Here is a 25,901-nt window from a genome sequence, read left to right as displayed (position 1 = left end):
TGGAACTGTAGGTACCTGGCATCTCCAAAGAAAACAGTTCTTAAAGTAGTCTTTTCTTGTCTTTGGTGAGATTTAAAGGTCATGTTTTCCTGATGTTTTGAGGTCAGAATACATGAGTATTCATTGAGATATAATTACTGACTTGGATAACTCCACTCTAGCTAGTCACAAATTTAAATGTGTATGATAAGACTAATTCTCTGTGGGCATAAGGCTCATGGGAGTGAAGGATATTTAGTTCCAGACCTCTCTGCCTGCAGGAGAAGCAGCAGCTTTGGCAGCCTGTGCCTCTAAGAACAGGTGCTGCTTCTCAGTTTCTCCATTTGAAGATTCAGCTCTTTTATTTGAGCATTACTGGCTTTGCCACAAAACTGCAGTTTACCCAGGTGCAAAGGCTTCCATATTTCTGTCTGCTGTTTCAAAGCTTCTTTACTCATAATGCTTCCAAAACTTAACAGGTATTACACTAAACCCTGTTTTATATGTTTGAAACTGTAGCAACTTTACATTTACTCGGGTTAAAAAAAAAAGACAGACTTTTGTAATTTTATTTATTTTTAAATACTTGTAACTTAAGCTGATTAGTAAAGAACACATAAAATGTATCTGATATATTGTGACAGGATCAGCACTGGACTCACAGCTGATGGTTGTGTAGTCACTAGTTGTGCATAAGACAGGTCCTCTATTTGGCTGGCAAACAAGGCACCAGCAGCAGCCTTACCCAACAAGTAGGAAAATATGTAAATTCCCACAGTAGCCTATGGTTCTTATATACTCAGGGAGCAATTCTCTCTTAAGCAAATTACCTTTCATAAACAGCACCTGCAGTCCTGTAGAAGGCAACAGTCTTTCAAGCAGTGTGACTGCAATTCAGTCTTTCTTACAATAAGAAAGAGTTGACAGTGTACTTTCTTTCTCAGACTCATCTTCCTTGTGGATAAGTCAGTATGAGACTTACTGTGGTCTAAAGCAGTTTTTCCTGTGGTCCCAAATCTTCTCCTCATCAATGCAGATTTTTGTATCCCATTGTATGTATGGACAGCAATTTTGGAAAGTTTTCATGTGGCTAGGACTATATTACAAGATAGTGAAAAACGTTTTTTGACCTGTTATATCTGAGTTCTAAAACAATGTTCCTATTCCATGTCATGAGAAACCCAAGAGGTTTTTAGTGAAGATGTTTCCTCATCGTATTACGGGCAACAGTCCGTAATTCTCAACAGGAGTAACACATAATCTGAATTAGACTTCTGGATCATCTCTCTTTCTCCCTTTCTGGTCCAGTGAATATTTAATTGTTTATACACAATGGAACAGCAAGAGAATTTGGGAGAGATTTTTCTTGTATAACATCTGGAAGTACTATTGTCTTTTTTTCATGTTATTTTCACTGTTCATATTTTGACCAGAGTTATTCCATCTTTGGTAAGAGATGAGAATTCCTGTGGAAATTTTCAGTTTTGACAAAGCAGTATTTTCTGGTCCAAATTGCTCTTTGGTTGGAAAATTCCAAAGCCTAGGCCACATTTTGCAATATTGAATAAGATGGATGTTCTCTGTGTGTGATAATGTCTGGCTGGTTTAGGCTGGCGTTATAATGCAGTTAGGACAAATTTAGAATAACAGAACAAATGTCTGAAGGGAGAGTGTAAAGAAGACAGAGCCAGGCTATTTTGTTGCTCAGTGACAGAACCAAAGGCAATGAGCACAAACTGAAACACAGGAGATTCCCTCTGAATGTAAGGAAACACTTTTTTTACTGCAAGGATGAATGAACACAGGTTGCCCAGAGATGTTGTGGAGACTCCATCCTTGGAGACAGTCAAAAGCTTTCTGGGCATGGTTCTGCACAACCTGCTCTAGGTGGTCCTGCTTGGGAGGGATTGGACCAGATGGTCCAATGGACTACCAGATGGACCACAGGTCCCTTCCAACCTCAGCCATTCTATGATTCTGTAAAATATTCCATTCACTTCTGTTACTATGGTTGGAACTAATTCCTATATAGCAGGTGGAGCAACTCAATAATAAATACATGAAGATATTAAACCCAGGCATAATCTGTTTGGGTTTTTTATTATCATTATTTATTTTAATTTTTTTATTTAGGATAGAAGATGCACTCATTAGGTTGTACTTACATATGCTATAAATAAGGGAGTAGCAAGATCTCTTAAACTCTAGGACAGACATCAGAAGGAAAGATTACCATCTGTGTTACTTAAATTCAGGTAGATACTCCCCTGGAGCATATCTTCTGTTGCTCTGCTTGTGAGTTGTAGGGAATTTGGTGTGAGAGTCAAAGTTATTCTTTTCAAACCTACAACGACCCATTTGCACATATCGTGACAGAAGCTTTCTAAGCACAGTGTGAAAATTGTAAGCATATTGAAAACATGTAAAGAGCTTTTCTACAGGGGCATTCCAGTGAACTAGATTTTTTTCTAGAATTCAACTAAACCCCTATAAATATGAGGCATAACAAAAGAGAGAATGAGATATGTGCATTTCTACCCTGAATAATGTTATGTTATACAAACACTTGGAACACTGCATGTACTTTTGTGTTCATTTACTGGGGTTTTATCATGAAATACTGATGAACATGTAATATTCTGTACACATAAGAAAAGATGCTTACTGGGGAAAAATCAAAAGACAATACCAAACTGATCTGTGCACGTGGGGCTGAAGTGTGGGAGGACAAAGGAAAATTCATCATGAAGAAAAGTTGAGCAACCGATGTTGTGTATCTGGACTTATGCAAAGTACTCCACGCTGTCCCACATGACATCTTCGTCTCTAAATTGGAGAGACACAGATTTGATGGATGGACCACTTAGTGGATAAGGCACTGGCTGGATGGTTGCACTCAAAACGTTGCAGTCAATGGCTCGATGTCCAAGTGGAAACCAGTGATGAGAGGCATTCCTCAGGGGTCAGTACTGGAACACTGTCGTTCAGCATCTTTGTTGGCGACATGGATAGTGGGATTGAGTGCACCCTCAGAAAGTTTGCCAATGACACCAAGCTGTGTGGCAGAATCAACACACAGGAGGGAAGGGATGCCATCCAGAGGGACCTGGACAGGCTTGAGAGGTGGGCTCATGCCAACCTCATGAAGATCAACAAGGCCAAGTGCAAGGTCCTGCACCTGGGCCATCCCAAGCACAAATACAGGCTGGGCAGAGAATGGATTGGAGTGGCCCTGAGAAGAAGGACTTGGGGGTGTTGGTGGACAACAAGCTCAACGTGGACAGCAATGTGCACTTGCAGCCCAAAAAGCCAACCATATCCTGGGGCTGTATCAAAAGAAGTGTGGCCAGCAGGTCGAGGGAGGGGATTCTGCCCCTCTTCTCCACTCTGGTGAGACCCCACCTGGAGCACCGCATCCAGCTTTGGAGTCCTCAGCACAAGAAGGATGTGGACCTGTTGGAGCAGGTCCAGAGGAGGGCCATGAAGATGATCAGAGGGCTGGAGCACCTCTCCTCTGCAGACAGGCCGAGAGAGTTGGGGTTGTTCAGCCTGGAGAAGAGAAGGCTTCAGGGAGACCTTATAGCAGCCTTCCAGTATCTGAAGGGGGCCTACCAAAAATCCGGAGAGGGACTTTTTACAAGGGCATGTAGTGATAGGACAAGGGGTAGTGGCTTCAAACTAGAAGAGGGGAGATTTAGAATAGATATCAGGAAGAAATTTTTCACTCAGAGTGGTGAGGCATTGGAACAGGTTGCCCAGAGACATTGTGAAGGCCCGATCCCTGGAGGTGTTCAAGGCCAGGCTGGATAGGGCTTTGAGCAACCCAGTCTAGGGGGCCGTGGCCGGGTGGTTGGAACTAGATGATCTTTAGGGTCCCTTCCAACCTAAACCATTCTATAATTCTAAAAGGCAGTAATGTGAGGATTGTTGAAGTCTTGAATTTATACCACAAAGCTGGGACTAAGTGGTTTGATACAACAGAAATAGTTCAGTATCAGCAGTATGCAAGGATTTAGCAGAGTAGAAAAGTTGTATATAAAATGAGCTTCGTGATCCTCAGATTAGGGGTAGGTACTTAAAGAGTTCATAACAGGGAATGCCAGTCCAAGATAAACAGGCCAGTTATGCTGAGCATCTGAATAATGACTGTTGCATCTTCTTTCAACTTCATCTCAGAGATCCAGCTACAGGATCACACAGTTGACACACTGTGCTGGCAAATGACACGGGCAAGTGGCTGGTGGAGAATATTAATCTTGTTAAGATACATTTGCTTCCAGAATGGGCAGGTCTTTTGATAATAAATGATTTTTGAATAGTACACTTTTTCAAGGAAAATTTTCTTGTTTTTCAAAGGTAAATAAAATTAAGTAATTTCACATTGGTCTCAGTGCTAAATAAAAAGCTGAATTTCAGTCTGAATTAAAGTGAAATTCTGTCTGTTGTTTTCTGTTGTGGAGTAAAATTGAAAAATAAATATTTCTGTTACCAATTTGGGAAGAAATGCAAAAATTCTGTTCTGTTATGAATAGGCTTATATGGGGTCTTGAGCTCTGAAATTTGTAGTTTCTCAAGCCTGAGAGGAAATCCCCTGACTGATAAATGCATAATACTTATGTAATTATTTCTTCTGTATTTCATTTAATCTCACACCATTTGTGGTTTCTTTTTTGTTTGTTTTCTTTCTGTGAAAGGTCAGTGTGAACCAATTACTCTGGAACTCTGTATGAACTTGCCTTACAACTATACTTTTTACCCAAACTACCTGGGCCACAGGACGCAGAAGGAAGCTTCTATCAGCTGGGAGTCTTCTCTTTTCCCAGCCTTGGTTCAGACCAACTGCTACAAGTACCTTATGTTTTTTGCCTGTACAATCTTAGTACCGAAATGTGACCCCCATACAAACCAGCGGATCCCACCTTGCAGGTACTATGCTATACTTCATTTAATTCTTGACTGACATTGTCTGTCATATTAGTCTTACGCAGTTTTCTGTTTCCATTGAAAAATGCCAGAAACTTTGCTTTGGTATTCCCTAGCAAAAGGTAGAGAACCATATTTTATAAGATCATTAAATGCAGTTCATGACATGTGTGTGATTATTATCTGAAGTATTCAAAACGAGGAAAGGAATAGCAGTTCACTAATTTTCAAAATTTACATGTTGAATAGAATAGACAGTTGGAAGGGACCTACAATAGTCGGAAGGGACCTCCAATGATCATCTAGTCTAACTGCCTGACCAATTCAGGGCTGACCAAAAGTTAAAGCATGTTATTAAGGGCATTGTCCAAATGTCTCTTAAAACTGACAGGCTTGGGGCATCAACCACCTCTCTAGGAAGTCTGTTCCAGTGTTTGACCACCCTCTTGGTAAAGAAATGCTTCCTCATGTCCAGTCTAAACCTCCCTTGGCACAGCTTTGAACCATTCCCACACGTCCTATCACTGGATACCAGGGAGATCAGCACCTCTCTCTCCACTTCCCCTCCTCAGGAAGCTGTAGAGAGCAATGAGGTCGCCCTTCAGCCTCCTTTTTTCCAGACTAGACAAGCCCAAAGTCTTTAGCTGCTCCTCATAGGACATTCCTTCCAGCCCTTTCACCAGCTTTTGTTGCCCTCCTCTGGACGCATTCAAGGACTTTCACATCCTTCTTAAACTGCACACAGCACTCAAGGTGAGGCCGCACCAACGCTAAATACAGCAGGACAATTGCCTCTTTTGGCTGGCTGGTCATACTGTGTTTGGTGCACCCCAGGATGTGGTTTGCCCTAACGGCTGTCAGGGCACACTGCTGACGCATATTGAGCCTGCTGCGGACCAGCACCCCCAGATTCCTTTCTGCAGGGCTGCTCTCCAGACACTCCTCTCCCACTTTATACTTGTGCCTGGTGTTACTCTATCCTAGGTGCAGTATCCCACATTTGGAGTTGTTAAATTTCATCCTGTTAACCATAGCCCAATGCTCCAATCTATCTAGATCCCTCTGCAAGGCCTCTTGTCCCTCAAGAGAGTCAGCAGCGCCTCCCAGTTTGGTATCATCAGCAAACTTGCTAATGGTGCATTCAACTCCTGCATCCGGACTGTTGATAAATATATTGAACAGAACTGGCCCCAGAATTGAGCCCTGGGGAACACTGCTGGTGACCAGTTGCCAGCCAGATGTAGCTCCATTCACTACACCCCTTTGAGCTCTGCCCTCCAGCCAGTTCTTCACCCAGCACACCATCAACGTGTTGTCCCATGGTTGGACAACTTGTCTGGAAGGATGCCGTGAACTTTGTATGAAGCATTGTCCATTTCTGGATGTTTGGTTAGAATTGCACCACTATACAGGGTACTTAAACATAGAATAAATTAATTTAATTTGGAACATTAGCATTTGTAATAGTTCCTTGCATTTGTATATCACTTTATCTATGCAAAGCCCTATCCGAATGCTATTAACAAAACCTGAGATTATAATGCATACTTACATTTCTGAATTAGAGGAGCGCCACATCCTTCTGAATTGTAGACTAACTTAGGCTTTCTACTTGTCAGATTAGCTTTTCTACCTACCAGATTAGTTTTTTTCCTCATCAATTAATATCACTGTACTTTTCAGGGTTATGCCTGTATCTGTTCAAAACCGACTGTTCTGTAAATGTTATGGCTTTGGTAGCAGCAGTTATTGCAGGTTAGGAGAGCTGATAAACCTGATCAGCAGGCAGAGCTCTTTTTTTTTTTTTTTTTAAAGAAAGTGTAATAAGTAAAAATTGGGCTAACTTATTCTAATGTAGAGGGACAAAAGTTAAGTTATAGGCTCTTTGCTTCAGCAACTACATCCCTAGCCAACAGATTTTAGGAAGTATCACAATACAGTTGAATAGTCTTCAAATTTAAGGTATGAAACAGATGAAGAAGGACTTGTTGAAACCGGAGAATAATTTAGTTTGAAGGGGACCTCTGGAAGTCATCTGGTCCAACTTCCTGCTCAAAGCAGGGTAACATCTCGTTTAGGTCACACTGAACACACAACAAAATTTTAAATCCTAGGATTCAAAACTCTACTTTTATAATTGTTTTCAGGTTTTGCTCTTATGTTAGATCACAAGTAGAGAATGATTTTGTCAGGAAGGGGTACCTTGGAGGGTCCACTGAGATCTGTAGTATTTGCTTTACAATAACATTTTAGGAAGAAATTCAGACACAGATATAATGTAAAAAAAACATTAAAATGTTTTAGAAATGAAAATACATATAGCCTTATACCAATAAACTCTTGAGTTAATTGGTAAATATAGGGCAGAAAAAAAACATTAAATACATTTGATATGTCAATATAAATATAAATCTACTTAAGTAAAGTTTGAAGTTCCTAGAAGGCAGAATGTTAAATTCTGAGCAGAGAAACTATATTCTGAGACTCTGCTGCTGACTTTGCAAAATAACTGCCCTCTTGCTCAAAGATATCAGCAGTTAGTTGAGCTTAACAGGACGCATGTGTTGCTTTACCTGTCTTTGCCTGTGAATATGGAGTTCAGCTAACGCAGTTTTTCAATGTTAAGTTTTTCTAGTTAAAGTGCACTTTCCAACCATAAATTCCAAATTCATGTTATAATTCTCCATCTATTATAAAATATACTTAGCAGAGACGTATTTGGTTTTTTAAATACTGTCACACTGACCTGTTCTTTTCATTCTAGGTGGTATAATGAAATTATTTCAGCTTTACTTTCTCTGTATAAAGCATCTGTCCCTGCTTTGCAAGGCTTTTCATTGTCTTTGTGTTATTAGTTTGACTGAGTTTGACTGTTGTGCTTTATTTTTTGACTATAATAGTCTTCATGAAGTTTTGTTCAAAGTAAGGAACACAGGTGAAGAGTTTTTTTGAAAGAACTGACCTTGCTGTTTAGGCCATTCAGGCCACTGAGAAGTAAATAAAGTCTATTACCAAGGTATTCTGATACCTCAACTGTAAGACTTGCTATGTGAATGTGGGAAGAATTTACAAAAAAAAATCAAAGTATCAATTGCTCTTCCAGTTTTCCTAGCAGTGTTGCAATATGCTTCCATATGCACTGTGATGGGCACTACTTTGAAGATTAGCTATGTTTTAATTTTTTCACCACAGGCTTACAACTAAATGGCTTGCAATAGCTTTTGGAAAGGCTCAGCGTTGGCCAGATTTGAGTGTGCAGAGAGCACTGCACAGAGTGTTCTGAACAAAAATGGCTTAGATGCCTCAGCTAACAAAATCAAAATTTTAAAATGTATTCATCATATTATTGTTGTTGGTTTTGGGGTTTTGCCATTGGTTAATAAAAATTCTGGCATTCAGAAAGCTGAGATTATAAAGTGGTGTGACTCAACCTTTTTGATATTGGGGATCTGAAAGGAAGGAGAGAGTCTGTGACTGCAGCATGGTTAACTGACGTCAATCTGTTCGTCTATTCCTTCCAGCTGCTCAAGTCAATGGTGAATCATTTGGTGTGAAAAAACATTGACTCTTCTTCATGCAGTCCCCCAAAACAAAATTAAACATGAGAAGATTAATAATGTATTGTTTTCTCAAAAGAGCATAAAATAAGTGATCCTAAATGAATCTGTTTGTTTGGTTTTGGTCACTATATTTCTTGAAGCTTATTGCAGGGAAAAAAATGGTCCATTGCTCAAAAAGTCAAAGGAAAATGAGTGGAATAAAATGCCTTCCGTGAAAGGAGTCTCTGTTCCTAGAAGTAAGATCTGGAAAAATTAATCAAATTAAATAAAAGACAAGTTAAAAGTGACATGAAGGAAAAAAAAAAAAAAAGTGGGTGGGATCCTACTGTTGAAGTTTTTCAACGGATAAGAACAAAGGAGAATTTTCTTTGAAACGGTAGGAGAAAGTTCAAATGATTATAGGTTTAGAAAATATTATCTAAAAGGTGCAATTAAATGAGTTGCTGAGTCTAGAAACAAGAGACTTGGGGAGACATCAAAGCCTTCAAACAGGTAAAAGTGAGCTTCTATGAGAAAATAAATAAATTGTTCACTGAGGTTAAACCAGGAAACAATGGATTTAAAGTACCTCAGGAGAGCTATAGGTTAGGTATAAGGAAAATAATTGATATCTGTGTAAGAGAATGAGTGATAAGGAAGTATATGAAATCTTGCGAACTGAAGGGTTTTTAAGAACAGCTTACACAAATACCTGTTAAACATGACGCATGTTTCTGTTTGGAGGAAGAGAATGTTGAGGTTCCTAATCCCATACTGCCTAATTAATATTCTACAAAAATAAAAAAAGAAGGAGAGGCAATTGAAATAAACAAAGATTCAAGATACCACAGATACAAGACAAGACTACTGTATTGAACAGCACACCAGCTATGATTCCAGGCAAAAGTGGTTGCTAAATCTTTAAAATAATGCTTAAAATAATACGGGATTTTTCTATTATGCATTTTCTCTTTATAGCTTTGAAGCATTTGACATTGGGTATTTTGAGAGACAGGATGTTAATCTAGATGGAACTAATTTTGTGTGGTGGGTCCTGTCTTTGTCTGGTAAAAAAACCCACAACAAAACAGCAGGAGGACTATATTCATGTCTTTTTCCAGGCCTGATACAAGCTTCTGTTGCTCTAACTGACAACACCCTCAAGACTAGGCTGATCTGTGCTTTGATTTTCCCCAAACTTCTAATTTTATTGAATTTCCTGGGGGGTCTTTTGCTCTTTTGTTTGCAGGTTTAAATAGTTTCTCCTTCTGAAACCACATGGTTTCTGAGGTAGCATCATCAGAGGAGGTAGCATTTCACTGGTACAAAATGTATTTGGCTTTTTTTCATGAAGGAGGGCAGTTAGTGCTTCTTAAAAAAGATTCTCTGCCATCCCTTACAGAGGAAACTGGTTTTTCCTTGCTCTTTGTCTTTCACTTTGGCTAGGATTATTACCTTCCAATAACTGGGAATTTCTAAGACTTTCACTCAGTTGCTTTGTGCAATTCCACTTTGTCTCCTCAGGACTTTATGTGTACAGTCTAAGGAACGCTGTGAGTCTGTGCTTGGGATTGTAGGTCTGCAGTGGCCAGAAGATACTGACTGCACTCAGTTTCCAGATGAGAACTCAGACAACCAAACTTGTCTAACACCGGATGAAGATGTAGAAGGTAACTCCTATAAATACATATAACAGGAAATTAAAGATTTAACTGGGTTCCCAAAGTCACTGATTTTTTTTCACATACTTCCTCTTTAAATTATAATATTTAAAATGTGGAAATGATTGCAAACTGGGTTTCAGGGAATCTGGATACTTACAGTTTGCAGATAAGAGGAAGTTCTCATAAGAAATCTATTCAAAGGAAGAATAAATTACCCTCAATCTGTGAAAGTCGCTGTTTGAGATTTGTTGCTAACACTGCACCTACTGCTTACTTGTGTTCATACTTCACTTTTTTACCTATTTAGATGATACAATGTTTTTCTAACCAGGAGGTGGACTCTTGGCAATCTTAAAAAAGCTGAGCCCCATGACAGCTCTGAGAAAAATATTGTAATGTTTGTGTCTTTGCCAGCTATTGTTTGTTCTTGGGTTTTGTTTGGGGAAAGTTTTGTAGAGAGTTGTGCCAAACCAGCTTCAGTAGCAACTGACAAATTTCGGTTTTTCAGTTCAGCCATAATACTAATCATTGTGGGTGTGAACATGGAACAAAAGAATGAAATTGCCTTAAATGCTTCTAGATGTTCTTTGTATGTATGAAGAGAGAAGTTGTGCAGCTTTTCCTTCTGTGGTGGTCATCAGATGCGAGATTTGTGGGGATTCTGACATGCCTTTTCATTTTCTTGCCAAAACGCCAGTAAAGTAGCTGTGAAAATAGTGAGATGGTGTGTGCTACAGTGCCTGCAACATGCTGATCATGTTCAGTTCTCACTCTTCTCCCCCTACGCACCTACACAGTGATGACAGTCTTTCCACAGTCTTGATCTTGCACAGAGAAAGCAGTGGGCGAACGCTGGTTAGCCTATAATTCTTTTAGTGAAGATGTATTGGTGTGAATATAGTGAAGGAATCGTGAGAAACCAGAAAGGCATATACAGCAGTTAGTACTATTTCTTCAAGCAAAGTCCATGTAGATATATCACTGTGAGGATTTTATAAAGATGTGTAATACCATAGTAAGGAAATCCTCTGTCATGGGACTCTTGACAGATAAGGAGATAATTTCCCCCTACAGCAGTGGGCTAATGAAAATGAATTATCCAATATTACACAGCAGTGTGTAGGAAAGGAAAAGTGAGATTTTGGCACAACAAGGTGAGTTAAAGAAAAATAATGTGATTTAATTTTCTCAGGTATCAAATATCTTTTAACTTTAGTTGTGAAATGTAACATAGAATGGTTATATTTTAAATATACTGCTGTGTACAGGACTAGTGTTTTCCATTTCTAGAGATAAATTCGTTTCTCTTATAGGAATTATAATTAAAAAAAATTCTCACTTTAATTAGAGGGACTATGCCTGGTAAGTTGACTCACTGCTGACTGATCATTTTAGCACTGAAATAGATATTTCTGGAAAATCAGTTAAAAATGAGAGTTTTTTAGTACTCTTTTAGAAACAGTGTAACTAATTAAGGGGTCTTATCAGAGTTGTTTTGGGTTCACTTACTGCTAGAATTTTATGTTGATTCAGTGTCAGACTTCTACTGACTACCAGTGTTGGTTAGAAGGTCTTCCCTGGGAAGTTTAAAATCTTGCATAAATATTTTTGAAAAAAAACCCCAGATGTAATAAAAGAAATCAAGCTTCTGAGAGCATTTGAAATGTTTATGATTACAAAATATAGGTGGTTTTCCAACTTAAGCTATAATTGACAGTTATCACAACATGCTGAATTGCTTAACTTCTCTTCCAGTCAATGCTGAATCCAAGAATGCTGCTGCCCAAGACAGTATGCACTGTAAACATCGTTATTTTCATGTTGAGTTAGTCTTAAATGTTGGCAGAATAGTTCACACAACTTTTATGATTAGAATGGTATTTTTTCAGGCTCCCGAATTAATTGATGATATTTTTGGTACAAATGTTTATTGAATCCTAAAATTTACCCAAGGCCTGCATGGTATTAAATATCTGAGAGACTTTGCAGAAAGGAAAAAAAAAAGACAACATATGATGGTGGTTGTACATCAAAGTCAGTGACATATACAGTGTTAAAAAATAGGTGGGTTTTTCAAAACCATCTAAATAAAACCTTCTCAAAATGATACTCTTTAAAATGAGCAGAAGCAATGTAAGGGTTAATTAGTGGACATTTGTAGGTGGTTTTATTAATTCAAATAGCCACACAATTGCCAAAATATATATTTTTTTTATACTGGGGATCTCTTATACTCATTTCAACAAATCAGATGATCTATCTCTGCTTCACACAACATCACAACAGTGAGAAAAGTAGCTAGAAAATCTATGACCACAATACAAATGTTGTACGCCAGTTATGTGGCAAAGGTTTGAAATCTGACAGGGGTAGCGTGTGTGGGAGAGCTCTGGAAAATATTGCTCCACACCATTCACAGTGCAATTGTTAAGAGTCTTGTCTGCTACACAGTTCCAGTTTAGTATCACACAAGCTTTCTATTCCTGTCGTTTACCCTTCTAAAACAGTCACATAAATAAATAAGTCCCCGTGGGATGATTAAGCTTGCAGCTTATAGAGTCTTGTTTCTCCCTGTTCCTTGTCATTGACAGAATGCTCACCCAGTCACTTCAAGTGCCGTTCTGGGAGGTGTGTCCTGGCATCCAGAAGATGTGATGGTCAAGCTGACTGTGAGGATGATAGTGATGAGGACAGCTGTGGTAAATAAATTCGATGAGTTGGATCTTTTGGATAGAGAATAGTTGAAGCATTAGAAAATCAGGTTTTTTTCTTCAGTTATTTGCACCATAGCATGACAGTTCAGAGGATTTTTCTGTAAGAAAAGTATGTTTGAAAGTGTTTTTTTTTTAAGGCTAGTGGCATTAAAAACACTTTAGCAAGCACCCTTCTTGATTAATGTCAACAGAATTTATGATATTTGATCGTTTCGATTCTGCTAACTGTATTTCAGGATGTTTGAGTATTCCTTTAGTAATCAAGATAAAGAATGCTGCAGATTTAATTCTTTTGGTATTGCTGGAGGTTGTACTAAGCTAAAATATGACTTCCTGGCAGTTTAAATCTTGAATTCATAAATACAGTTTTAAATGTATACATGGTAATGTTCTCATTATGATGTATTGACAAAAGATCTTTGTTGCTGAAGTGGATTCTGTACTGCAGGGGTCAAGAATGACACGTCTTTTCAGATTGGTCAGCCTCAGGCTGTAGGTACAAGGATGGGAACCACAAAGTTTATTCTCCAGTATATTTCTGAGTTTACTTACAGTAGAGATGCTCTTGACTTTTAACTTAAGGGGATGTATTGAGCTTGAGAATAACAAACAAATCTTTTGGTCGCTATTTATCCTTGTACGTGCTCGCAGGAGAATTTTGAGAAGGAGAAGGGAGTTTATACTATTTGGAGTTTATACTATTTCCTTATGTGACTAAGGTGTGGCCTCCATGGAGTTCTGCATGCTGGCCTGGCATGCCCAGGAGCAAAGAGAATAACTATAAATCACTAAGGATTTAGAGAAGAGGTGAGAATATGAGTAAAGGATTGGAAAACATTCCAGCTGATTAGGGCTAAGGTGCACAACCTGTTTTTTTTTTTAACAGAGAGCAGGTTAATATGGAAGGACAGTTTATGTGAGCAGCAAAACTGTGGCAATAAAAGACTTTCTACTCAGTTGCACAAAAATAAAATAAGATCCAACACCTGAAGGCTGAAGCTAGACTAAAATTCAAATTTGAAAGCTCTATAAAATGATTCTTTTTAAAGAGCAGGTTGTTCAGTGATTGGAGTAACCCACAAGTTATTTAGATTCTCAGTCTCTGAGAATTTTTAAATCACACTTGTATTCTTTCTTCTTTTTCTGCCACATTCCCCTCCCCCTGCAAAAGAAAGCAAAAAAAAAAAAAAAAAAAAAAGAGATATGGTCACTGAAACAGGATTTAATACTAGGTCATTCTCTTGTTTGGATTATAAAGGCAGAGCTGATGATCATAGTGACTGTTTTGGAGTTTTTCACCTCTTTACCTTTGAATAAATTGTCTCAAGTATCCTCCATGACAAATATTCTTTGTTGCCACCAGTTCTTCACTCCTTAGAACACTAATTGCTGTGCATCTTTTAGGATAATTTTATTATCCTAGACATTAACATATGAAATAACGCTCTAATAGATAACATTCATTTCTCGAGTGGATCTCTCTCTGTCTCTATAGTCTAGACAGAATGTCACTAGCAATCAGCAGAATTCTTATCAGTTTCTATAAATATGGAAGACTGTATCTGCTAGGAAATTACTGCTGTCCTCTGGCATTACATTGACCGGGGGTAATACTGCTACTGAAGAACAGAAAGTCCTTGAAGTGCTCCAGAAGTAACTGCCTCTGATTCATTCATATTCCACGTGTGCAGGACAAAATCGAAACTTGATGATCTTTCCATGTGTAAATGGCTAGCTCACATTTTATTAGTTTATCCTTCAAAATTGGTTTTATACCATTAAATAGCAGTCAGCGTTTAAATTAAAAACCTTGTATTTGAAGTGCCTTAAATGACAGGCAAGGAACAACTTCACAGTGCAGGGAGGAGGAGGCTGGAAAAGACTAGCTACAGCTTGTGGATGTTCAAGCTACTCTGAACAAAAATGTAAGGTAGAACAGTTCAAAGAGACTAAGGTGTATTCTACCCTTGCAGAGTAGAGCTGTACTCAGCACCCAGTGTCTCCTTCTATTAGGAATCCCTGCCATATTTTCATGTGATCTTTGTGAGAGGAAATCTCACCCATGCAATTGCAGTGAAACCCTAAGATTTTAGTGCCATTTAGACTAGGATATGGGGAGAAAATTTGACCCAGATTTCTGAATGTGAGACTTCTGTGTGCATTTCAGTAAAGTGTGAGGAAGACAATTTCTGAGAATTATTATTATGACAGATGTCAAGAGAGTTTGTGGTATTAAATATGCTTTATTGGCTGCTGAACAATGCCTTTGGCAGAGAGCAGAAGAGGGTCCCAGAAGAGTACTAAAGAAATTGAGGACATAACATTCAAATCCAGTATTGTCCTTCACTATTTTCTGCAATCTGAGTTCTGATGGTAGTATTTTAGGAGAGAGTAATAATAATTGCATGAGGAATATACATGTGAATAACAAATGGTAAATAGCTTCATATTTTGAAGAAAAATGAAGGCAAGATCATATGTGAAACCCTATCTCTTGCCAAAACATATGTTTGAGATGGGGATAATGTAAATACCTCCATTTTCCTCCACTTTCACTTCCATTTAATTGTAATTAAAATAAAAATGTATGCCACAAAAATATTTAGAGAAGAAATATAAATACACCAAATAGTAGATGGCTTCTATCATCAAAACAGCGTATTTGAACACTGAGTTCAGTATGTAGAGAATTTTTCCTAGGGAATTCTCTCTATATTTGTCTATGTTGTACTCAAACATAAATTTTGGAGAGTCATGGTACACTTCACAGTGTAGCACTATAATGTGTGATGAAGGGGAAAAGCAAACGTATTTAATTAATTTTAAACACTCTGCTAAAAAATTGCAAGGTTCATATATTATATTTTTTTAAGCTTTTTCATTTCATTTTCATATAAAGTTCCTAACATGACTGACATTCTTTGTTCTTTATAGAGTAAAGGTTTTGTTTGTTTTCAATTAATTTTTCATTAATAATTATCACAAATATTTTCAAGAAAGAGACCTGGAAAATGGTGATACCCAAGAAAGTTCTTTGATCATGTGGAATTAGTTTCACGGGTTCAAGGCTATTTATTTCTCTGTGCTGTAACATTTATTTACATGGCTTTTTGAATCTAAACAAAATCAAGCACTCCACACGTTCAGTTACAGTTAATATGTGAATAGATTTTTTCAGTAATCATATGAGCTTGTAGTGATTCTCTGGTTCATGTTTGTAAAACACTCATTTCTGAAATAACACTTCTTAGAAAGAGGATATCTACATAATAACTTACTGCTGATATGCTGCTGCAGTTCCAGGTCCAGACAAACAGAGGTGCTGCTCACAGTTTGTGAGACCTCAGCTATTTGCATGTGGGGCCATCAGTGCTGTCGCCTGAATTGGAGCTTGGATTAAAATGAAAACTAGCATTATTATCTATGGAGCAGCCCAAACAAGGCAATCAAACCATCTGTTTTAGTCAGGAGAACACATTGTTTTTATGGCTTCCTATAAAACCAGAATGTCAGATGTGCGGGACATTAGTATGTCAAAGTATTTAAACTGGTATCACAGTGAAGTGCTTTATTAGTTGATGGAAATAAATAGTGAAGTAAAACAAGAGAAAACATTTTTCTAACATGTACCTCAGGCCATTCTTATTTTGCTGTAGCTGACTAACAGGATTTTTACTGTCAAAGCACTTTGACACAGTTTTATAAGTATTCCTCTTGAAATCCGAGAGGCTGGTTAGCAGGACTTTGAAGAGACAATAATGCAGTGTGTTCCCTGCATAATAATGAACCCTCTTGAACATTCATACAACCATTGGGTCTTTTGAATCTTTTCCAACTGGTTTGGTCTCAGATTATGGAACCAGGAAAACTGTTTATGGTCAATACTTTATTTAACAGCATCTCTCTACTCTTCATTGAGATCTGCATTAGATTCTGTATCAGCACTGCTGGAAAAAATTACATGTTTCTACACTGTTTCATGGAGATTCCATGCTGTCATAGGATTTGCTTTTGAAAGACCAGAGGTCTGTGTGGTATGCTTTTAAAATAAACTCTAGACACTTCTGGATTAGAAAAGTTTATATATTACTAGTAAATGTATTTCAAGAGTGCTGGTGTATGGATAATGAGCTACTGCCTAAACCATCACTTATAGGTATGTGTAGCATAATATATATCATTATTTAAAAAGTACTGAAGTATTATGAAGTGTTATATATTTTATACCCATTTATCAAGTCTGCACTGTGACAACCTTATTTCAATTTTTTCGTTAGTAACTATTCTTTTGTACCTTTTAAAATTTATATTGCAAGTGAAAATATTTCGGGTGTTTCAGGATTATTAAGGAAGAGGAAAACAATTGATTTGATATTGCATGCAAGTGTTTCAAAACTGTGCTTCTCTGCCTCCAGGTTGTAGAGAAAGGGGTCTTTGGGAGTGTCCTTTGAAGAAGCTGTGCATCAAACACACTATGATCTGTGATGGTTTCCCAGACTGCCCTGACATGATGGATGAAAAGAACTGCTGTAAGAACTTATGCAGTTTTAGTCCCTTAAAGGGCTGATCACATTTTGCGGATCTTGGGGCGCAAAATAAATGAAAGTAGAAAGGTTTTCTACAGACAGAAAGGCTTAGTCATTCCCTCAGTTTTGCTTTTCAGTTTTTCTATTGTACCAATTTATCTCTTTTCTCGTTTTGTATCCTCTGTTGTTCACATCCTTGGGTCCTTGCTGTCTCCTTGGTCACTCTGATCCTCTGTCTTTTTTTCTCTCTCTCCCTCCTCCTTCTTGTGTCTTCGTGCTTCTTTTCTTTATTCCTTGCAGCTTCTTGACTCCTTTTCCCAACTTTTCTCAACTTCTTTCCATATAGGTGTAGCTGCTCACTGCTATTTTTTTCTTGATTTCCAGTTGATTTTCTTTATGATCTGTTCTTCAGTAAATTTCATATGTCTCCCAGCTTTATTTGACTTCTCTTCTGCTTGACATTTCTTAGATTTTTGTCTCCCCATTTGGCTCCCCAGGCCTCTTCTACAATCCAAACTGTGATAAATATCAGAGATAAAAAACTTAGTATGGTACACTGATGGTATGGGCATACTGTCCATGCGCACAGTGTAAGTTGGCTCAAAGTGCTGAGAGTGTGCAATAGGCCGCCTGGTTCCCTGTGGGAGCTGCCCTGTGTCCTTTTTCCACTCTGCAGCTGACTAGTAGGATGGGAAGAGGTGGAAGACCTGCGAACGGCAGCTTTGCAGGCTCCCGCCTTGCACGTGAAGCTGGGAGTGGGTGCCGTGAGATGTTGGCTTCAGTTTCATGAATATATTAGTGGTACTCTGAATTCTCTTCTTTTGAGAAACCCTGGTGTGTGGGCATGTCCCCAAGACAAGGAACTAGAAAAGACAGACTGGGTGACACTCAGCCTGTACAAGAAGGAAGAGATGCTTGGGAAACTTGGTTGAAAGCTGAAATTTTAGTTCTCTGGGCAATCCTGGTATTTCAGCATTTTTGCTAGAAGAGTAGGATATAATTTTACAATTTTAAAAAAGTTGCTCCTGAGCTGCTGGAGTTCTGTTGGCAGGGACAGGATGGTAGGAACATCTAATGTGCTATATGGAGCATATGAATATATTTGCAGTGTGCTCATATCACTAGATCTAACTTTGTTTCTTTTTGGGAAGAGGCAGCTCACAGAACATTTCTTAATCTGCTTTTAATTGTGCAGGTTATACCATTTGACTTCCAAGTGGTCTGTGGACTATAATCTACAAAAAAAGAAGGTGGTATTAAAATTATTTGCTCATGATCGTATGTTAAGATCATGGAAGAGAAAAGATTCTCCAAGGGCTTAGGTTTAGCTAGTCTATAATTATCAGACTATATTTCCTCTCTGCTTTTGTGTTGGGGCTTGAATATTCCAAAATGGCAGCAAAGTTTCCCCAGCTGAGAGCTTCCAGCTTTTGAAATACGCTCTCTCTGGAAGGCAGAGTTAGAGAGCTTTTTCTATTTTTGTTCTATTCCAGAACCAGGAAGATCACTTAGGTCAGAATAGGCAGCACTGCCTACTCTGTCTGTATGTTTTTCACTGTGGAGTACATTTTTTGCGCTAATGTTGCAAATAAATGCTTGGTTTTTATGGCAGTATAGATGCTATACAACAGCCAGACATAGGCACAACTGAATGCAGCTTCCTTCCATTCATTCTCTCCCTCTCCACCCTTCACCAGCTCTCAAAATTCTCTAATGATGGGGTTATAGAAGCTGGAAGAGAAGTGTGTTAGTGAGGAGGGTACTGTAACGCTACATACCTGCCTTTTGGGAGGGGGTTTGTTGTGCTTGGGGGAAAGCTAAAAGTCTCTTGTAAATGGAAGCTCTTGTGCTTCCTGCACTGGAGAGATATTCAGGAAATCCCTATCTAATGCTGCCAACTGGCAGCTAACTGTGAAGTGGAGCGTGTCTATCTGTACATCAGTTCCCCATCTCTAAAGCGGAGACAAAAATAATTCCATGATTTTAAATAGTAGAGGAGGATCCAAAAGTGAATATAGAATTGCTGTGGATGAAAGGAAATTCATATGCATTACAGTAAAATAATTTTGTCAAAGAACATGAAGAAATAAACAGATTTGGAGCAATCTCCTAAAAAGCATGGAACACAATATTTTCACTTAAAACTTGTGAGAGGCTCAGACAGGTTTCATATGACAGGACCACAAATGATACTAAGTAATCACAGATCTTGCCATTTCCAGACACCTTTCCTTCCCTTCAAGTTGTGATGCCCTCTGCCACTGTGTGGCAGCAACCACCTTCTGCCTCCGTGATGTCCATCCTCAATTTTGTTGCAAACCTGTCTCACTTTCTTGCTCCATAAATCTGATCTGTGTCTACTTTCAACCTCCTCCTCATTTTTTTCAGTCTCAATGTGAACTTCACATTCATCATTTCTTTCTCAGAGTGAAACGTGTTTTTGTCCTTGCAGCATTTTGTGAAGAGAGTGAACTTGAATGTGTCAACCATGAATGTGTGCCACGTGAGCTCTGGTGTGATGGGCAAGCAGACTGCAGTGACAGCTCAGATGAATGGGACTGTGGTAAGTTTCTGCTATGGTGCACTCTGCCTAGAGTTGATATTTGGGTGATGGTAGTAATCACTGGTGATAATTCAGAATACAGTTGCAGTGATGGAGAGATGCTCCCTTTATTATCAAAGACAGACTGGGTTGAGATTGGGAAGGCATGCAAGAAAGAAGGCAACAAAGAAAGGAAAGGCTCAATGTGGAGTGTCACAGTGCAAAGATATAAATAAGAAAAGTGCCATGGCAGGGAACTTCTAAAATGTGTAGATGGTGTATAAAAGCTGGAAAGTGTTGTGGATAGAAGAGACAGTAGGAAGACATTCAGATGTAGAATTCTTTTGGGCAAAACTTCTAAGCCCTGATTCTGTACTTGTGAAAATCACTGTGAAATTCCCACTGACTGCAGTGGTGCAGGTTCAGAGCTTATGAGAAGAAGATAGTCCTACTAGTTCCCCTTTGCACTGGTGAAAGACCTGCAGAATGATGTAACTTGCTATTGCTGTCTATATTCAGATTGGGCCTCATGCTTTCATGTGTTGTTAAAGCAGAACTCTCCAAGTATTATTCTTTGAAGAAAAATGAAGGTGGATTTAAAAAAAACATATTGTACTACAAAGAAGCAGGTTGGAAAGTGGTAGCATGTCCTCTGAGGTTTCACTGAGTTAACACATATTTCTGTACATTGCAGTAGTTTATATTACTAAGTTTTGAGATGCTTTGTATGTAATTTTAAATACAGAAAAAAGGTGTATGTGGCTTACAGAAGCAAATATTTTGTATTCATATTGAAGTAGACTGTATAAATATTTTAGAAAACATTTAACATTGTATGAACATTAATAAAATACAGCATTTAATAAAACCTATGTAACAGAGAAGAACTGTTCTAGAAATACATATTTGAAGAGGAGAAATCTAGCATTAATACATACCTTTCTCGTGGGGAGAGAAGCAAAAGCACCTTCAGCATGTAGGAAACATAAGTAATGACTGGCTGTGTTATGATTAGTGCTATCAAAGCAAAAGTCAGAGGAACAGTTTAACTAAAATCACTATGTATCTGGGGAAGAAATGCACACAACCCAACATCTTTTAAGAGATCCTAGAAAGGGAGGGATGTAAATTTCCATTTTAGGCCATTTTGAGAAGCTTTTTGTGTGTGATAAAAAGCAGTTCACACACTTTTATATGTGGATTAAGAGAGAATGGTCATAATCTTTCTTGTAAACAGTAGTTGTTTTTTCTTTCTCTAATTACACCCACATATTGTTATGACAGGAATAGTGCATACTACCGAGAGTCAAATGATGGTATCTCTTTTATGTCAAGCAGCATTCATCCCACAAATTACTTTAGTGATTTCTGTTGTACTATTTGTGGGATAAAACATCATTTAACGAGATTAAGGCCATCAGAAACCCATGTGAACCTGTGCTGGTGAGTCAAGAGTATTCTGGTTTATTCTCATTGTCAAGATGCCTTTGTTGTTTAGTGTCTCGTGCTGTTCTGATAGCCATGGTTGCCTTGGTTTTCAATTACATAGCTATTGAGCACATAAAATGAACAAAAGTGCCAGAATCCCGGAAAACTCCTTTGAATATAGTTGTATGTTTTCAGTTTGCCATTTATAAAACTATGTGAAATAATAGTGAAGTTGTTCTTCTTTTTCTTTGCAGTTACCCTGTCTAAAAACATGAATTCCTTGACGTTCCTGACCATTCACAGGTCAGCTGCTGATAACCATGTTTGTGCTGATGAGTGGCAAGAAAATTTAAGCCAACTGGCCTGCAATCAGATGGGTTTAGGGTAAGGTCAGTAGTTTGTAGCATTGATGAATTTCTTAGTACAATTGGAGCGCTGGAGTTAGATGTGAATGATCATTGATCGCTGCAATGGATCTACCGTAGAAATGGTTCACAGAGAAAAGAGATAATGACATTTTGTGAACTATGGCAGGAACAAAAGCTAACTAAAATCTAGGCACTTTCACCATTTTGTAAACATTACATGATTGTTATTAAAAGAGTGTGTTGAAAAGATAATCATGTCTTGCCAAGCCTCAATATTTGAACTTGCAGTTATTGCTGAGGCTCAGAATTGTTTGGCAATGTGAGACTCTGTGTCTTCCTAAAGAATTAAACCAGACTTGTTGTAGGAAACACAGGAAAATTGCTCTGCATTCATTTCCCTCTGCAGTAAGTACTGTGAGCTAAACAAGCAGATGCATTTAACTTGGGTATCTCTGAACAAGGAATTGTTTTAGATAGAGCTTTCTGTGTGGAACTCAGGAAAAAAAAGCCTCTCTGCATCTTTCTTATTGCATGCACACTAAAGTAATAGCTGCTTTCTGGAATAGTTGATGCAAAATATAACTATTGGGTAAAAACCAAGTTCATCTGATCTGGTATCCAAAGCTGTCTTCCACTAGGAAAAGACAAGCCCGATGGTATAGAAGGTTATCTTTTGTCAGTGTCTGATCCCCACACTGGATTAAGAAGTGCCTTTTCTGTCTGCCTTTTACCACTACGTAAACCAACATGCAATCTTGTTCTTTGTACCTTTTATCAAAAAACACAGGAGGATAAAGACCCTTGGTTACAGGGTCTGCAATTAATCTACTCTTTATTGCCTTGCACTGCATGGATGCTTGATATCAGTTCTAACAGATGCCCTGAATCCAAGACCACCTTACTGAATGGACTGCCTGCCATTCAAACACACAATAATTCTGTACTTCTCTAGCTAGTTTAGCATAACTAAATGATATTGACATTATCTTTATGCTTCAACTTTACATAGCATCCTAATAAGCTTAAACTCTTTTGATAAAAATAGTTACTGCTTTTATGACTGGTTTATTGTCTAAGAACAAACTGATGGCCTTAGCATTCAGAATGTTTTTCTTCTTAATATATCAGTCTCATAGTCCTAACATGAAATTTGCTTAGATTTCATATGATGCTCACTGCTAGGAAAATGAAAAAGGTATTATATTATCACGAGACCTCCGATTCCTTCCTTTTTTCAGAGGCGTGCCTTGGCTGAAATTAGCATGAGTAGAAACTTATACCTTCCTGCTTCTTCACTGCTTGCAAACAGATGTTATCAATCCTATCACTTCTAAGAAATGTGTGAGACACAAATAATTTGTAAATCTCACAAATCAATTTTCTAACAGGGGAAGATATTCTACAAATCAATTTTTCTACAAATTATTTTTTGTAGTGACAGGTGATTTTTTGAAGGGCAGTGTGAAATTCCAGTTCAATTCTGAAGTCTACAACTTCAGCCTGACTCTAATACTAATTTCTAATTCTTCCTGGCAGTACTTCAGAAAACTAAACTAGTGTTTGTCTTTCCCTTTCTTAATGCCTGATTTTCTCAATCACGTGAAGCTTGATTTTCTTACCTGTTGTCCAAGTTTTTTAAGAAGTGGTGCTGCCAAAAATAGAGTAAATTAGCTTTGAAGAAGATCTATAATAAAAATAAAGATTATAATGCATTCACCAGAACTAATTTCAAAAACGAGTAATGCAAGTTAATATAATTATTTAATTCTTCTGTTAACAATGCATAGGGGTTCAGTGAAAATGTCACAGAGGTTAACATTTTCTATATGGTGAAGTGGAAGACTGAATGATAAATTGGAGTTTCATGCCACTGTGAAATCTGATCTAAAGCCGTAACCTTCATCTGTTGCACATTATGTCCTGCACACATTATTTATTTGACTTATGATAATAAGAAAGTCTGAATGTGAGTTTGATAACATTGGTGTATTTAAGAAACTATTTCCAGTCACCATTGAGGGTACAGGTAAATCAGACTGTATATTGCACAGAGCTCAAATAATGATGAAAAAAATTCCTTTTTATCCTTTTAAAAACCGAACAAACAAAAAGAAAACCCACTACACACACACACACAAAAAAAAAAACCACAACACAAAACCCCCACGTATTTTAAGCATTGCTTTTCTGAAGATATTGCCAATGTGAAATACTTCATTTTACTCCTTCAGAAAATTAAAGCTGTGAATATAGAAATTCTGTCCATATTACAGCAGGCTACAGAAACCCCCAGGTGGCTAGGCAAATTTCTTTAATAATGACATATGATAATACTTGATCTTGATTTAATAGTTGTCTTGGTTATTCTTAGAGAAAAATAGTGCACATGAGATATCAAGATTGAGACTTCTTAATGCCTTAGACCAGGAATTGCAATGAATGGTAGCACATGGTATTTTTATTTTCTGTAAAGCTCTGCAATCTATTTTTCATAACTGTGTATGGTGCTTTCCCAATTGATATATAATGTGGTAACATTTAAAATATGAAATCAGTGTCTTTCTAACAGCTTATAGATATTTTTAATTCTTCAGCCTAAATTAATCTGAAAAAAACGAAGAGAATTAAATTACAGTGGTTAAAGGTAGGTTAATTTAGCTGATAGTGGTAACACATTTTACAGAATATCAGTCTGTCTATTTGGGAGGTATAAGCATTGTGTCTGAAGCAATGTCAAAGGTAATTCTATTCTGCCTATTGCACAAAATTTGAGCTCTTTTCCTGGCTGTTGGCCAGTTCTAATTCCACAGATGATGTGTTTCTCCAGTCTTTCACAGCACAACGCATGCCATGTGTTGTGTGATGCATGATGCAACATCACAGAAAACTGTGCAAGTTCCAAGCATTGTCTGAAAGGCTTTTGACTGATGGTGGTTGTTGCTCAAGTTATGCAGTGTGTGTTCTTAGCAGTTCTTATGCTTTCCTCTAGCACAAAAAGAGTGAAAGATATGAAGTAAACTTTTGTTTATAATGCTAAGAGCCTAATGGGAACTGTTTGTTCAAGTCTTAGGTTTCATAGTTTAGAGCCAGATGGGACTATCAGATCACCTGACATGACTGCCTGTTCATCTCAGGACAGATAATTTTGTTCTGAGACCCCTGACTGAGTCCCATATTTAGATACAGTAAAGTATGTCTCTGACAGTTAGATTTCCTGCTAACACAGGTAGAGAAAGGAACAGCAGTCGCCATCAGCATCTCAGATCAAGGTTTAGCTATCATGGAATCATAGAATGGTTTAGGTTGGAAGGCACCTTGAAGAACATCTAGTTCTACCCCCCTGCCATGGCCGGGGACACCTCCCACTACACCAGGTTGCTCAAAGCCCCATCCAGACTGGCCTTGAACACTTCCAGAGATTGGGCATCCACAACTTCTCTGGGCAACCTGTTCCAGTGCCTCACCACTCTGAGTGAAAAATCTCTTCCTGATATCTAATCTAAACCTCCCCTCTTCTAGTTTGAAGCTATTCCCCTTTGTTCTATCACTACATGCCCTTGTAAAAAGCCCCCCTCCAGCTTTCTTGTAGGCTGCCTTCAGATACTGGAAGGCCTTTCCGGACCCTACTCTTCTCCAGGCTGAACAACCGCAGCTCACCCAGCCTGTCTTCGTAGGAGAGGTGCTCCACCCCTCTGAACATCTTCATGGCTCTTCTCTGGACCTGCTCCAACAAGTCCATGTCCTTCTTCTGTTGAGGGCTCCAGAGCTGGATGCAGTACACCAGGTGGGGTCTCACCAGAGTGGAGAAGAGGGGCAGAATCCCCTCTCTTGACCTGCTGGCCACGCTTCTTTTGATGGAGCCCAGGACAGTTGGCCTTCTGGGCTGCAAGCACACAATGCTGGCTCATGTTGAGCTTCTCATCCGCCAACACCCCCGAGTCCTTCTCAGGGCCACTCTCAATCCGTTCTCTGCCCAGCCTGTATTTATGATTGGGATTGCCCAGGTGCAGGGCTTTGCATTTGGCCTTGTTGAACTTCATGAGGTTCACACAGGCCCACCTCTCAAGCCTGTCCAGGTCCCTCTGGATGGCAACCCTTCCCTCCAGTGTATCGACCGCACCACACAGCTTGGTGTTGTTGACAAACTTTCTGAGGGTGCACTCAATCCCACTGCTCATGTTGCTGACAAAGATGTTGAACTGACCCCTGAAGAATGCC

General features: G+C 38.4%; 1 protein-coding gene across 1 annotated transcript in view; it reads left to right on the top strand.

Moving 5' to 3' along the window:
- The window catches only part of CORIN (corin, serine peptidase), a 152,148-nt gene that overhangs the window by 103,213 nt on the left and 23,034 nt on the right, over window positions 1–25,901 (top strand). The window contains exons 9-14 of the mRNA XM_009885012.1: window positions 4,674–4,905; window positions 9,966–10,111; window positions 12,697–12,804; window positions 17,235–17,348; window positions 19,798–19,908; window positions 21,570–21,699. Coding sequence (XP_009883314.1) covers window positions 4,674–4,905; window positions 9,966–10,111; window positions 12,697–12,804; window positions 17,235–17,348; window positions 19,798–19,908; window positions 21,570–21,699 — 841 coding nt within the window. The remainder of the gene's footprint in view (window positions 1–4,673; window positions 4,906–9,965; window positions 10,112–12,696; window positions 12,805–17,234; window positions 17,349–19,797; window positions 19,909–21,569; window positions 21,700–25,901) is intronic.

The sequence above is a fragment of the Charadrius vociferus genome, unplaced genomic scaffold (assembly GCF_000708025.1).
Source record: "Charadrius vociferus isolate BGI_N301 unplaced genomic scaffold, ASM70802v2 scaffold134, whole genome shotgun sequence".
NCBI lineage: Eukaryota > Metazoa > Chordata > Aves > Charadriiformes > Charadriidae > Charadrius > Charadrius vociferus.
The sequence above is the reverse complement of the archived record's forward strand: the minus strand, read 5'-3'. Positions and strand labels throughout refer to the sequence as shown.